General features: G+C 34.3%; 1 protein-coding gene across 2 annotated transcripts in view; it reads right to left on the bottom strand.

The window, feature by feature from the left end:
* GPATCH2 (G-patch domain containing 2) overlaps nucleotides 1-16,563 on the bottom strand; it is a 191,419-nt gene that overhangs the window by 167,755 nt on the left and 7,101 nt on the right. The window contains exons 2-6 of one of the 2 annotated variants that reach the window (XM_053606809.1): nucleotides 12,403-13,119; nucleotides 6,806-6,867; nucleotides 3,334-3,516; nucleotides 2,718-2,797; nucleotides 561-2,577 (exon numbers count right to left, since the gene is read on the bottom strand). In XM_053606809.1, coding sequence (XP_053462784.1) covers nucleotides 2,545-2,577; nucleotides 2,718-2,797; nucleotides 3,334-3,516; nucleotides 6,806-6,867; nucleotides 12,403-13,119 — 1,075 coding nt within the window. In that variant the 3' untranslated portion in view covers nucleotides 561-2,544. Of the gene's footprint in view, nucleotides 1-560; nucleotides 2,578-2,717; nucleotides 2,798-3,333; nucleotides 3,517-6,805; nucleotides 6,868-12,402; nucleotides 13,120-16,563 lie in introns of those variants that run through there. The other variant, XM_053606808.1, reaches the window with a different exon arrangement.

Here is a 16,563-nt window from a genome sequence, read left to right as displayed (position 1 = left end):
GGTTATGTATTCATCAGTTGATAAAACGCGACCCAGGGCTCACTGAAATCTACCCTATCTTTCTCTTAGGCGCAATAGTTCAGTATTCCCCAGTTCAGCATTCATGGCAATTCATAGACCACAACTATGAAGAAAAACAAGAATCAATAGTAACAGAACTGAAAAATTTCCTCTACAGAATGTTCACATTGACATTTCAGTGAAAGATCCCCCTTCTGTCATCTCCTTTGAAAATACTACATCATTCTCTTTGTGCAGTCATCACTCATCTGCTTAAGAAACCCTTTGTTGCCATTCTGTTTAATGGGTTGCAGATACATGTGTTTGACTTTGCTCAAAAAATTAATCTTTCTTAAAAGCAATCTGGCTTTCCAGTGTGAAAGTCTAAGGTAATTAAATTTCATTTCTTATTACCAGATGTCATGGGTACTGTTCAAAGATGACTGTTGTATGAAATTATAATTTTTAAAACTAGATAGTTCTGTACATTATGAACAGTACAAGCATCAGCAAAAACTTAGCATAAAAAATTAGAAAAATATCAGCATAAACTGGAACTCTTACCTTTCTTGCCCAAGTCAGAGACTTTATTGAAAAAAAAAAAAAACAAATTATAGTACTTCAAAATCCAAACAAGGACAATTCAGGGTTGAAAGAAAGAAGACCTGAAGAAGTCCATTGTCTTCAGTAAAATTTTGAATACAAAAATGCAGACCAGAAAAGCAGTTCATGGCCTACTGCACTAGTTCTGTGATAAACACACATAAATAGTATATCTCCATCAAGTGAAACTTAATCACCTTTTCACAATTTAGAGAGGGAAGGCAGCTTTTAGTATGGTTAAGCCATGTATCATCAATACCATGAAGCTCGCCTATCAGTTGTAATAGCTTCTATAAAATACCACAGTGAGATTGCAATAAGCCTAGAAAATGGGCTACAAATCCCAGCTATGCTCAAGCAAGCAGTGAACCAAAAATAAAAATAGGTAAAACTGAACAAGAACTAGATAGCATTCATCTAGATTCATGATCGGTAAGGCAAAGTTCACAGGCCAAGGTTTCAAAGAGACTTATTCAGATCTAAAAGACAGTCATTACAAGAAATAAAAGCATTTATAAAATTCAGAACAAAACCATGACTTTTCACTCCAAAGACATAGCATAAAGAAGTGTACTTACAATTACCAATACCACATTGTTGTACCTTTAAATATCACTTTAAATATGCAAAGGTAAAGAGACTCAAAGTTGTACTTTACATTTTTAATCTCTCCAGTTTAGACAAGTAATCTAAAAGGAAATTCCTGCTGGATGCGTTCCTTGAAGTCTTTCAGACTGTAACACCTTTAGATAAAGGCAATGGTAACTTTCAGTTTCTTTTCCAATCATATTTAAGTTAGCCAATAAATGGTGAAATAACAATCCATATAATAATATAAAAACACATGTAGCAAATCACATTGTTTTCATCAATTATCGAAGCTTAATAAAAATATTAATTATTATAATATAACCATTTTGAAGATATCAATGGCCTGAACTAGAATACTGTCTAAATTATATCAACAGAAACATTACATTTTTTCCCCCCTGCTTGGTGAAAATGAGCTCATGCAAGTATTTCTGACACTCACAGTGACATGTATGGTCTGCCATTCTAAGGATACACAAGCAGCTCTCACTTTGAAACATGACAGTATAATTCAGAATCACACAGTATTTGTTAAAATATCAGCTTTCACATGATTTCATTAAGCACTAAGCCAAAATAATAATTGTGATTTGTTTCAGGTATCAAACGAAGGCAATAATTTTAAAGGTAAATGATTCTACTTGTGCAGACTAGTTATCACTGTGGCTAGTGTAGAACTAGTATGGGTTTTGTAGTACAATGAAAACTACACTATCAAATACAATGAGTTTGCATTACAGAGCAGATTATCCAAGTAGAAAGGAAACTGAACAAAATACAAATGTTAGCAAGATTATCAACCTTACCTACTACTCATCTTAGCCCTTGTTAAAATACCCTGAGTAAAATGCAAATATTTTAAATGATGCTGGTTATATAAGATTTCCCTAAAAATGAACCATAAATGTCAATGCATCACGATTTTTATTTACAACAGTCAGATATGTAAAAATGAATTCTTAGCCAGTCACAATAAAACATTAAGGAATACTTAGGTTAAATCTGGAAGCTTTTAATTGTCTAAGTTTTGTTGGCGTTTTGGCAAAGCAAATAATACATAAATGGGTTCAATGTAAAAAAAAAATTATAAAAGAAAAATATATAAATTTTACAGTAGTTTCTATCCACCCTGGGCCAGTCTAAATCCCTAGAAAACCTCCCCAATCAGGTTCACTTCTGACTAAAAGGAAGAATACCAGTCCTCCAGCAAAAACAGCCCCATCTTTTCATCAAAGAGGCTCTCACTTCAATGATATTCCTCCAGGGAAGAGGACAGGAGCCAGGTTCCCTCGAATGTCATTCCCCAGATGTTCAAAACGTAACTAATTTATTAGCATTAGAATATTTTGTTTATAGGGGAATCTCACTGGTCCAGTTTGGAGCCTACAAAAAAATGGATTATTTTTAAGTATAACATTAGAATATGAATGAAGGATGAGGATGTGGCTTTTTATTCCATAGAAATGGAAACATTTCCAAACATGACAATTAAACAAACAAACAACTAAAAAAAGCATGCCTACCATTGTAGTTGGAGTCCCTCCAGATTTTTTAATATTGTTTGAAGGCATTCCATGAAGGCGACTGAGTCTAGCTTGGAAACCTGAAAAATCGAAGTATTCAATTTAGAAGATTCTATGATCATTAGGGCATAGAAAAAAAAGATCCCATGTCAATAGAGAATTAAAAGTAAGCTGGTGGTGGGGGCAGAACGTGATGACTACTATTGGGGAAAACACAGAACTCACACTTAACAGAAAAGTAATGCCTAGCTAATTACTCAGTGTTTAAGCACTAGATCAGCGGTTCTCAACCTGTGGGTTGCGACCCACAGGAACTGTGTTAAAAGCTCGTGGCATTAGGAAGGTTGAGAACCACTGCACTAGAGTGGTATTCAAGGCATTTCTTTTCTCCCAATTCAGATTTTCACAATGGGCCTAGCAAGAATGCAAGTCAATTTTTCTAATAACTTGAAAGCATGATAAATATAGTAACTAAATCTGTAGTCAACATATTTCTTTATAGCCTTTTGTGTTTTATTTATTCTCTAATTTCTATTTTAATCTATCCTCTTTGAATACTATTTATAGAGTGACCATAAGTCCACTGTATCCAACAGTTATAGGCAGTGCTACTGACCTCTTCTGCCCTGATGTGACATAAGTGGAAAAGAACCAGTTAAGATACTTTCAAAGACGGGATCTGGTAAATTTTTGTCTAGTTCAGTAGGATCTTCCTTCTCCCACCAGGGCACGACTCCAGTGATACCACATGCTCCACCTGATTCCTTTTCGTAGAACCAGTCACTCTGCTCATCGTCACCTGTGCAAAAACAAGAAATCACCCAAAGATTCAGTTTCACCATTCAAATACATAGTTAGTGTCGTCAAATAATAAAAATATAGGACAGTAGTTAATTTTGAATTTGAATTGCAGATGAAAGAATTTTAATATAATTATGTAGTATATTACATTTTTAGGGTACTGCAAGGGACAAACTTGTACTAAAAAATTATTTGCTATTTATTTAAAATTCAAATTAACTGAGAATCCTGTATTGTATCTGGTAACTGTACATATAATCTAAAAAGAAAACTTTTTACTTCTATACCGCACCAGCACTTAAGAAATGTTCTCTAACACTATGACAAGCACTGCCATCAACAAACCACAAAATGTTATGTCTAGGACCTATTTTATTTATTCTATTTTGAGATAGTGTCTTACTCTGTCACCCTAGCTCACAACAACCTCAAATTCTTGGGCCCAAGCAATCCTCTTGCTTCAGCCTTCCAAGTAGCTGGGACTACAAGCATGCACCACCATGCCTAGCTAGGATTTTTTTTCTTTCTTTAGTAGAGATGGAGTTTCACTCTTGCTAAGGCTGGTCTTGAACTCCTGCGCTCAAGCAATCCACCTGCCTCAGCCTCTCAGAGTGCTAGAATTACAGGCATGAGCCACCATGCGTGGCCTAGAACCAATTTTAAATATGAAAAATGAAAATGAAAAATAATTAACTGTTTAATCCTTTCACAAAACTGTATGGAAATCCATTTAAAGTTACTACTCTTTCCATATTAAGAAAAAACAAGGCAGGTGGTGCCTGTGGCGCAAAGGAGTCGGGCGCCGACCCCATATGCTGGAAGTGGTGGGTTCAAACCCAGCCCTGGCCAAAAAACAGCAAAAAAAAAAAAAAGAGAGAAAAAGCAAGTCTTAATCTCCCACCAGTAGTTAAAAGGTATAAAGCTGTGGAATCCTTTCTTTGCAGCTGATAGTGGTATATAATTGGCTTAATTTCGTGATTTGTATGAAGTGTGAAAGGAGAAACAATCATGGACAGATGTGACTAAGTGAAATTAATCAAATTAAGCTCATTAAGAAATAGTGTTGAAAAAGTTGATTTTAAATGAAAAGTGACAATACCACAGACTTTATGAAGAAAATATACCAAACTACAACAAGTGGGGTATTTTTAAAATACAATCACTATTCAGTAATTTTGACTTTTGGGAACATATATGAATGAAACCATAGGATAATTAATGATCAATTTAAAATTCAGTTCAAAATGTGCCATTGGCACAATCAATATTTTGTTTTTTCCAAGAAAGGAATTGTAAACAGCTGTATAAAAGACAGAACTATAGAATAAACCAGAGGATTTTTAAAAATAAAAAACAAATAGCATTTTGAATATGATCTGAGATTCGTTAAAGTCTTCTCCCCATGATTCTTAGAAGTTATCATTAATTCAAGTTTCTAAAAGGGTCATCACAACTGCTATACACTTTTAGGGAAGAGATTTCTGATTTCCCAAGTCCTATTCTACATACATTTTTAAAGGAAAACTATCAAAAAAGCCTTAAGCGTCAATTAAAAATACTTTTATGGGAAACAGCTGTATTTCAAATTAAGCATGAGTGAAAAATTAAAGATACTTGGACAACTACAGTCATCACCTTGTTTCAATTGAGGAATTGTTAAAAACTAAGTTTTTAAAAAAGCACAAATTATAGCACTTAAATATTAGTATTTTTACTGAGAGTTATATTAAAATTTCATAGATCAGGTTTCAGTATAAGAAAAAAACAAGAGAGTCACTTGAAACTGACTGTATCTGAGATCTATCTCTAATATAGAAAATGGAGTTATTTTATTTTTGATGTGATATACATCTTTATTCTTAATAGGGAAATCACATGGCTATTTATTACAAACTTGGGCTCTAAAGTCAGACAGACCAATTCGAATTCTAGTGTTTTCTAACACTGGGGAAATTACTTCAACATTATTAGGATCAGTTTCTTCATTTAAAAAAATGAGAATCCTCATTGAATTTATTAAAAATTAGTTAATTTAAATAAAATGTAAGAAAAGCACTTAGCAATGTGAACGATAGTAAATTCATAATAAATGCTAGCATATAAGTCTAAGCCACTCAAAGCTTTTAAAAAATGACGGCTTGTCAAAAGTTATTTTTTTTTAAGTTTTTTTTCATTCTTACCAATATCAACATTTATAATATAATCTTGAGTAAAGATCTATATTTTCACAAGAACTTAGATATACTATTATGAAGGTAGTTTAAACTCACTTTCAGCCCCAGCATTCTATATTTAGACAAAGTCTCAATTTAAAAAGTCTATGGTATTTCAGTTATAACCATTTATCTGGAACAAATGGTTTATAAGTAAGAAATAAAGAATGATCATTTAATTGACCTTACTCATAATGCCAAGAAGATGGACAGACTAATAAAAAGTGTGGGCAGCTATTACTTTGTTTATACTTTGTTATTTTTTAATAACATCATTAAATTAATTTATAATTGAGAATAATAAAGATATCGTTTTTTGGCCTTATTTCCTCTAATGTATTCTTAAGAAAGGAAGATAACATTTGTGATAGGAATTTCCATCTATTAGCTTATTTTCATGATTTGTATGGTGTGTAAAAGAGGAAACAATTTGAGGAGATGTGACTAAATGAAATTAATCCAATTATAGATTAATCCTGCCCCCTCACTGCGATTTTCATATATTTAATAGACTCAAAATACTGCCATGTTAAAGTGTGAAAAGCTTCAGAAGTTGCAAAGATGGAACATGTAAGTTGTAAGACATTTCTGTATAATAGTTTACAATACTGAATTCATGAAAATCATCTAATTACTTACAAACTGGATAGAATGAATGAATGTCACAGCTGAATAAAAATGACAAATGACTTGCAAATCCTCCTTTATGAATGCTTAAAACAGTTTTAAATGCATTTGGAATCAGGTAGAGAATGAGAACCAGTGTCTTTCAAATTTGTTAAGAGATAAAACTGAAAAGGTATGTAAAGCTCTTGAAGACGAAGATAATCCTTCTTTAATAGTTGTATATACTAGCTTTTGGGGATAATGAATTACTTTAGGTCATGAGACAGGACACCTTCCATAGCATGTAAAAAAAAATGCTTACCTGCTTCTATAATACTAAACCCTAGTCCACTAAGTACGGTGTATAAGGTAAATGGATTGCAGTCAATTTATGAAATAACCAGTAAGACGCATAACTTTAAAATGAAGACATTTTTCCAAAGAGAGAAAAATACAGAATTTCAGTACCTTGTCTTCCCTCATCATTGGTAAACAAACCAGCATCAGTGCTGCTGAGACTGCTGGAATCACTGTAATAAGGAAAAAGAAAGAAACAGATCAAAAGAACAATTGATCTCTCAGTCGTAAAATTTTAGAGACATGGCAGCTCAGAGACAGAACTTAAGACTGACAAAGATCTGAAAGAAAATAAGATGATTTTTTTTAATCAAACTGCAAATATCCTGGTTCCATTAACTACAGAGCGTATTATTTTTGGCACATAAAACCACAGGAATCTAATAGGCCCCTGACAGTAAGCCAGATGTGACTGCAACGAGGTGCTGACACAACTGATGCATTTTATTATCTGCTTTCATCAAATGCTTACTACTCCTTTCTTATGCCATGCAATTCAGCTTGAGCCTGGAACACCACTGCTCAGTAAAATAGGAAAAGTCTCAATCAAAAGCAGGTTAAGCCTTTCTTCAGCACATGAAATACAGGGGACTGGGATGAAATTACTTTGCATAACCATATTTGCAAATATTCTGGAAAAGATATTACTTGAGAATTCACAACTCTATGACTTTGCAAGAAAGAAAAAAGTTTACAATGATGACAATCCACTAAATCAAAGTTTACAATGATGACAATCCACTAAATCAAAGTTTACAATGATGACAATCCACTAAATCAAAGTAAAACATGCACCTAATGCGCGCCCTCGCCCCGAAAGTAGGGTCACTGAGCAAAAACAATGGATATTAAGGAGGGAGTATGCAAAAACAACACAGGTTCTCATTACTTACACACAAGTTCTACAGTATGATTCAGAATCAAATTTAACATACAAATTAAAACAAATTAGCAGATACTTGACTAACATAAACAAATTGTCACTATTAGGTCTAATAGAAGAAATTCTTATATGATAGTCTACTTAGTTTAAAATACCAAGAGATTCTAGCTTCTAAAGACCTGAAGAAAACTCAATAATGTTCTTTAAAAATTCTCATGTATTTTCTTTTTACTATAATTCTTAATTTAACCAATCAGGAAACAGCCCTACGTTTTTTGTTTTTGGTGTGTTTTTCATTTTTGTTCCTTTTTTTGAGATAGAGGAGTACTTTGTCACTCTGGGGAGAGTGCTCTGCCATCACGGCCCATAACCTCCCGGGTTCAACCTCCAGAGAAGCTGGGACTATAGGTGCCTGCCACAAAGCCTGAATATTTTTTAGAGATGGGAGTCTTGCTCTTGCTCAGGCTGGTCTGGAACTCCTGAGCTCAAGCAATCTGCCCACTTCTGCCTCCCAGAATGCTAGGATTATAGGCATGAGCCACGGCACCAGGCCTAAGTGTTTTGTTTTTAATTAAGATACTTTATCCATTAACATGTAGAATTCTGTACCCTGATCGATTTTATTAAAAAGAAACTTTAACCGGTTTTATATTAATATTTAAATGAAAGTTTAAGATTAAAATTATAGATGAGATTTAAATCCACATATTCTTTGTAAATATAAAATATCATTTTCAGTTTTTGTTTGATTTAAAAAAAATAAAAAGGGTGCAGGAATATGTTAAAAGGCACATTCTTCTAAGTAATTCGGAATTTAGACCTCTTTACATTCTTCAGACTAAGTGAAGATATGAAGTTCCTTATACAACTGGTAATGAAAAAGCACTATTTTCTAAGAGCATCAAACTGTTTTTTTTACTTACAAACATACATTCTCTTCTGCACACAGCAGTGCCCAAGTACTAAAAATTCTTCAGAAACTTTATCTTTCTGCTATTTAGCTGTTCAAACTAATTTTTTTTCTTTTCCAGTTTTCCCCCATTAACACCACTCAAAGGACCTCATACATACCTCTTATACATACTGCTGAAACCCTTGAAATACATTTAAGAAATGTATTTAAAATTCAGAATTATTCAAATTTTGGAAAAGTACATTCTAAAATACCTCAAAAAAGCCTGGAATAGCACTCTGTGAACAAACATATTTACACATGTTTTTATAATTAAACAAATGACTGTCCACATTAAGCACAGGCATGTTAAGTCTGGACACAAATTATTTTTTCATAGCTTTTCAGAGTTTGGATTTGCAGATGAAGGATTATGTATCAATGTGCGATTTTTTTTAAACATGATCTTCTGAGTTTAGATTTTCCCCTTCTAATAAATTCTATATGTAGCCACGTACATCTTTTCAAAATATAACTGGTTGAATCAAAGTCATGATATCCTGGAGCAGGAAAAGGACACTAAATGAAAGTAAAGGAAATTCTAATAAATTTAATTTAATCTAAATAAATTCTCATACTTCATTTTTATTTTTTAAATCAAACAAAAACTGAAAATGATATTTTATATTTAGAAAGAATATGTGGATTTAAATCTACATATATAAATCTACATCTATTTTAATCTTAAATATTCATTTAAATATTTTAAAATAGGTTACAGTGCCTTTTTAATAAAATCCATCAGGGTACAGAGTTCTACATGTTAATAGAAAAAAGTATCTTAATTAAAAAAAAACACTTAGGCCCAGTGTTTTTGGACATAAAATGTATTAACATTGGTTCATTAATTGTGACAGATATACCATAGTAGTGTATGTATGATACTAACAATGGGAGAAATTGGGTTCAGGGTATATGAGAATGTGATATCTATAAACCCTCTGAACTATCCTTGCAATTTTTCTGTAAATTTAAAAAGTATTCCAAAGAAAATAGTTGATAAAAACACGAATACACACACATATACACACAGGCTCACATTGATAGTCTTTTATTTAAAAGTCTAATATTACTTCCTCATACTTACAGGATTAAATTTAGATTTCAAGGCTTTCCATGGGTGGGTCTCCCATCTTCCCAAGTCCATCTCTGGTCCTCCGGTTTATATGTTCTTTCTCTAAGTGATATAAACAGAAGGACCAGAGATGGAGACGGAAAGATGGGAAACGCACCCATCCCTTATCTCCTCTCTAATTTCTCTCCACCTGCCCACTCTCTGAAGGATATAAGGAAATCAGAATTCCCTCTCAGCTCTTAGTCCTTAATGATCCTTCACCTACTTTGAGAGATTTGTACCTGTATGTACACAACCTGCTTCCTTATTTACATTTCCCTTCATTAATATCTAGGTAGTTGCTCCAAGTATCATCTACTTGCTAATTCTGTTCTATAAATTAGAACAAAAACTTAAATAGAAACAAGACTTTTCCTTTTCAGCAGCTGATGATCATTATGGCTCATCTCTAAGAAAACATCTTCCCACTTTTCTGGTCTGACTTTTACAGCGCAGTATTCAAATGACCACAAATGCTTATTGAACAAATGTGTGTAAACAAATACGCATCACTTGTGCCAATCGGTTAGTTTCCTGTATTTTCTGTAGAGCCCTATTTCTCATTCACCCTCCCAAATACAGTCAGCCAATCTCCCATTGATTCCCAGTCTTAAAATTGCTCTCAAACATTTCTTTTCCTCTACTACCACGGTCATAGCTCACCTCCAACTTAAGGATCCACTGCAGGTTAGTCAGGGGTAAACAAAATACTGTTGTCAAGATCACATTATCTTGATAAAAACGTATATCTGAATTTCTTCACTGCTAAAAATTCTTCACTGACTTCTCAATGATTGCAAAATGATGTAATCCAAACTATTCACCATAGCACATACGACTTCAGGAAACATTTACTGCTGTAGCCTCAGCTGCCAGCTTATATTCTAGAGAAAATGAACTACATATACTTTTCTGAATATACCACAATTGTTTCACAACCCATGCCTTTGCACAAGTTGTTCCCTCTCCCCTCGTCACTCTCCCAATTTCTGAACAAGCCTTAGTTCTTGCTTTAAAGCACAGTCCCTTGAGAAGTCGTCCCTCACTAGCACCTTCTCCGCAGCACATTTCATTTTCATCATGTGTTCTCTGGCTATGAGGCTGTTGAGGACAGTCTGCATGAGCAGGCCAGGCCTACCACTCAAGAGCAAATGCACAGCTTTTTATAGCCGAAAAGCTTTAGGGAGTCATCTTGAAAAACATTTACACTTGTTAGGAAAATATTGTAAACATTTAACAATCTTCCCACAGAAGGAATTTGCATCTAACTTTTAAGTGACAACAGAAAACAGATACACGAATAGGTTGAAATCAAAGAGTGATTTAGTCATGAGTGAAAACATGCTCTTTGCAAACCCTGGGTTGTTTGTTGACAGCTGGGTAGGCTGATTTTATCTAGGAGATACTCAAATATTTTTTACAATGAAACAAAATGAACAATAGGAGTTTCATCTCATTTCTGTTACTGGGTAGATGTCTCAAAACATTAAATTAGAAAAAAATAAAGGGAGGGCCTTGCACAATCAATCTAGAAAGAAGGTAATCTACTTGAGAATAATCCAGAATGTAGTATGTTACCTCCGCGGCCACCCAGTCTCCCAGCATTTGAGGGAAGTAATTACTTTCAAGTCAGAGTGAGTGGGCCTTAGTTACCGTGGCCCAATGCTGGCACACAAATAACTCTCATTCATGTTTACAAATGGCAACTTTCTTGGAAGAAAAACAGATACCATAAACTTTTCAAAGGTTTCTTGAAATACTTTTTACTTTAATTTTTATTTCTTTAGAAGAATTATACAAATAGTAGGCCATGTGTAATAAAAGGACCCTTCCATAAAGTCTTACCAGGTCCCATTCACAACTGTAATTATATTTAAAAGAAAAAAAACAGAGTTCCATAGCTTGCCACAGTTCACATGAGTAAAATGATCCTAACTCTACAAATTATAAATCATGTACTTTTCCCCAGACCATGTTTAAGGAGTGTTTTTTTCCTGCACACACTGTGGCATTTTGTTTTAGGGAATCATGTCTGAAACGATGAACGGTGTCAACACTTTCTCATTTCCTTTATGCAGCATCATGTTGGTATAAAAGAGAAATAGTTACTTACCTTTTGATGCTGCCAAAGAGTACTTAATAATTATCATTGTAGTTACCTTCTTTTTAGAATGGGCAGATTAGACCAACTGCCAAAGGTTCATTCCTTTTATCATTTTTCTATTGACAAAAGCAGGTGCTTCTAGACTATAAATTGAATTTTATAATCAGAATTCCTAGCAAGCTATACATAAAATATCAAGCCACATACATGTGTAAGTGGTATAAACTTCTGATTCTCAGCAATCAGGATAATGAATTGTGACCTTCTAAAAAGCTAAAACTTTTTTTTTTTTTTGCCAAAAGGGTAAAGTTCTACAATTACACAAATAAGTAATTATGTCCAATTCTAAGAATGACAAACACACCGTTATTCAAAAGCACATTCTTTTCCACTGAAAGTCCATTTCCTTTTCTCTTTGTATCTGAAAATTAAGTAATTACAATACAATCAAAAGGGTTTGTGTAATCAAATAAGTAATTTTGCTAAGTGCAAAAAATCATAAATTATAAGGAAGTATAACGTCGTTAAACAGTAGTATTACTACCATTATTACAATTGATAAGTATTTTAAAATAGAATTAGTTAAAATATAAAACACATTCATCCACAAACACTGCAGACAAATATTTTTATATTTAGAGAATATAAAAGTCACCTTTCACTCATGAGCTCATCTGAGACCTTTTGCTCTTCATATTCCATTTTGTCCTTATTGGTCTGGCTTATTTCCTCACTTTCTAAAACTACTCCTTCATCTTGGACTTTGGGTCCTTGTCTAATTATTTTCAACTTCCTTTTTTTAACTTTATTCTTGGTAAAGTCTTGATATGGGTAAGCTCTGTCGCTGTCCATGTCCTGGTCTCTACAACCTTCGGGCGGCTGGGTCATGGCCCGTTTGCTGGACGTGTCTGGCGGGAGGTCCACGGCCATGCGCTTTACCTTCCTTCTCCTGCGCAGGGTTCTGTTCCCGAGGTTGTCCACAGCGAAGTCAGACTCGTGCCATAGCGGCCTCTTCCCTCGAACATTGTTATTTAAGTTTGACGATGGCCTGCGTTTTGCTACTAACACTTGGTCGTCGGAGTCACTGTGATCTTTTTTATTATTATTGTGATTCTCTCTGTAGTCCTTGCTTGGTTCTTCTACACTGGAATCCGAGCCTTCACTCAAGCCGTGACCAGCCTCCCACGGGTGGTGCACTTTATACGACCTCCGTTTTCTGCCTCGCCTCTTCCTTGCCTGACGTTTCAGAGGACAAGATATACTTCGAGAATGGTCTCCTGTTTCAGCAAATCCACCTCGAGCTTGCTCCGAGCTCTCTTCCAGTGCTGAGACAAGATCATGAACCAGTTCCTCCATGGTTCTACTGAAATGCCTACATTAGTTAGAGAAAGAAAAAAATAAGGAAAATAGTCACTCTTAACCATATTAACCTAGTTATCTAAGCAGATAATTCACTCTAAATTTGACTAATAGGCTTGGTGCCTGTAGCTCAGTGGCTAGGGCGCCGGCCACACACAGCAGGGCCAGTAGGTTGAACCAGCCAGGGCCTGCCGAACAATAAATGACAACAACAACAACAAAAAAATAGCTGGGGGTTGTGGCAGGCGTCTACAGTCCTACCTACTTGGGAGGCTGAGGCAAGACAGTCCCTGCAGCCCAAGAGTTTGAGGTTGCTGTGAGCTGTGATGCCAGAGCACTCTACTCACGGTGACACATTGAGACTTTATTTCAAAAAAAATAATAAAATAAAACATAAAATAAATTTGACTAATAGTGATTACAAAATGTTTAAAAGCTAATTTTCTTAAGAAAGTATAGTTTAAAATACTCTGATTCAATTCTAAGCCTCTTCTTCTATTAAACATAAGAATTACTTCAAGATAGACGTAAGAAGATGAAAGATCCCAGTATTCCTACAGTTTTACTGTGTCACTATGGAAAAGTTCTTTCTGATTAATCACTGTTCTCTAGACTATTCCTGTCCTTTCTAGAGCCAGTTTCTCCTACAGCAGATACAGAGAGAACTTTCTTAGTCCCTTTCTTGCCCATTAATTTCTAAGAAGGAAACATGAAGTCCTGTACTCTTATAGCATGTAGCCACTGCCATGATATAAGAGGCAGACAGAAAGACAAGTAGTTTCAAAATCTGTACACACATACCTATGGAAAAAAAAACTTTAAACAAACACTATGCATATATTTAGACCAACCTGATCTCATAACCCAGGAGAGCAGGAAATACATTCAATTGTAACTGTAGCCTCACTGATCTAAATGGGCCCATCATTACTTCATCCTGAAGCAATCTCTTCTTTTTTTTTTTTTTTTTAAAGAACATTAAACTATATTACCACTGAGGAAAGTATCCAGTGGTCAGCACGGATAAGACTGGCATCCCTTGGGAACTTTTATGGATAATACTGTTCCTTTCCAAACCCCATTCCTAAAGATTTTAAATTAGTTGGTATGATATAGAACCCAGGTATCTGATTTTATTTTTAGAACATTACACATAATTCAGATATGCACCTTTCTTATGAAGACCATAGGCAATCATTTCCAAAGTTGGGATCTATAAGCACTTAGGAATCAAAATATTCTCTGCAGTCCTGTGGAGTTTCTAGAGTCTATACGCAGGCGTCCTCAAACTGCGGCCCGCGGGCCACATGAAGCGGTGTGAATTGTATTTGTTCCCGTTTTGTTTTTTACTTCAAAATAAGATATGTGCAGTGTGCATAGGAATTTGTTCATAGTTTTTTTGTTTTTTTTTTAAACTATAGTCCAGCCCTCCAACGGTCTGAGGGACAGTGAATTGGCCCCCTGTTTAAGAAGTTTGAGGATGCCTGGTCTATAGCAAGGGTAGGTATACCTTTCTGAAAAGGTCTTGATACTACCTAGTAAATATTTTAGACTTTGTGGGCCTAAAGTTGGATCTCTCACAACTACCCAGCTTGCTACTGTAAGGCCATAACAGCCACAAGGAATACATAAATGAATATGGCTAGGTTCTAAAAATTTTATTTATAAAACCAAGTGATGACTGGCTGTAGTTTGCTGACCCTTGCTCTGTGTAACTGCTATAGTGAAATAGTCTCCATCATTTAAGTTCCCTATAAAAACTTCCAGTTTTTTCTTTTCATTTTAATGATAAACTGAAAACAAACAAACAATGTGATTCAGTTGGATTTACCCTTTATTAGGTGATGTACACACACAATTTCTAACACTTGAGTACTTAATATCTGCCAGGCCCATTTCTAAGCGTTTAGTATGTATTATTTCCTTCTGACACAATAACCGTATGAGGTGGTAGACAAAATACACAGACACACATCTAAGAGGTGAAGACAGGATGGTGCCAGAGCCCCAGTGCTTACCTAGCTATATCCAAGAACAACTGTGTTAACTCCAGAATACAGTTCATATTTTTGTTTGTTTGATTTAGCACCAGGTAATACTGCTTTAATCATTGAGACAGATTTAATGCACATCTATATAAAAGCCACGTGATTCATAGTTAGGTATACTATTTTGAATAGAAAAAAGGGGTGGAAGACCTGAATCAACAGAAGGTGCACCTTGCTGGTTTGGCTGGTAAAAGTGAATTGGGCTCAAAGAACCAACCCTGTAGTGGTTAGTAAGAGGTTTGCTAAGAGCAAGTCAGTCACAGGGCATTCATTACCTTTTTGTTAATGTGGGTTTCTATTTTCCAGGTCTACCTCCTTCAGCATCCTGAACCTATAAACAAAAAGCCTATCTGGATATACGTTTTACAAAAACATAGTGATTCAAATGCATAGTTTAGATAACTCTGGAGGACCACTGAGGTTTCCTTTTCCTTTATATGGGTTCTAGGTAACCCTTATAATGGAGATTTAAGAATATTGCAATAGATTAAGAGAAATATGCATGACATAAATTAGCATTAAGCCAAAACAAGGACTACAACTCAGACTACCTTGATAAGGATCTACCTTGATCTTATCCTTATCAAGACCAAATGGATCTTTTTTTCCCATTATTTATGTACAAATAAGTGCCTTTTAGTTTTTTCTTAAAGCAACAAGCTTTTGTTCTTTTTCTTTCACACTGCTTCTTTAGAAGAAATGTAGTCTGAGAGACTTATTATTTCTGAATATAATATTTCTCCTTTAAAAAAAATCACCTGAAGCCAGTTTAACGTGTGTTAAAAGCAAGGATCCTTTCTCTAAAAAGAAGAGCCTGTATCACCCAGTTTGGGATAACTTACTTTCTGAAGCATAGGGTTTTCCTATCAAAGCATAATGACTAGTTTGAAATATTAAAACATGAAATTAACTTGATGCATGAATATATAATATCCAACTAACATTGCCGTTTATTTTGCTAGTTACAATTTCTTTACTTTAGAAGAGAAAATGTGGTGGTCCTAACATTAGAAAAGGGTAACATATCCAGTTCAATCCACTGAAATAATGACACTCTTAAATTAATTTTGCTTAAAAAGCATTGCTGTATCTAATCATTTAATAAAATACAAACAATAACATTCCCATTAAGAATGAAAGCAAAATGTCTTTAGAATCTCATTAAAATTGTGTTAGCCTTATTCAATTTTATGTCATTTTTATTTTTAAGCAAAAATAAAATATATTAAAATAATATTTTGACTAGAAAATCCAATTTATTCCATGATAGCACACTAATATAAATCAACTAAGTTACTTTAAAAAAATTTTTTAAAACCCACAAAAACAGAAAACAATGCATTTCATGTAAGTGCTATTCAAAGTTGAAATCACTTTTCCCCCTTCAGTTTCAAATAACTAGATAAGTC

The sequence above is a fragment of the Nycticebus coucang genome, chromosome 10 (assembly GCF_027406575.1).
Source record: "Nycticebus coucang isolate mNycCou1 chromosome 10, mNycCou1.pri, whole genome shotgun sequence".
Lineage (NCBI taxonomy): Eukaryota > Metazoa > Chordata > Mammalia > Primates > Lorisidae > Nycticebus > Nycticebus coucang.
Note: the sequence above shows the minus strand (reverse complement) of the source record. Positions and strands in the feature narration are given on the sequence as shown.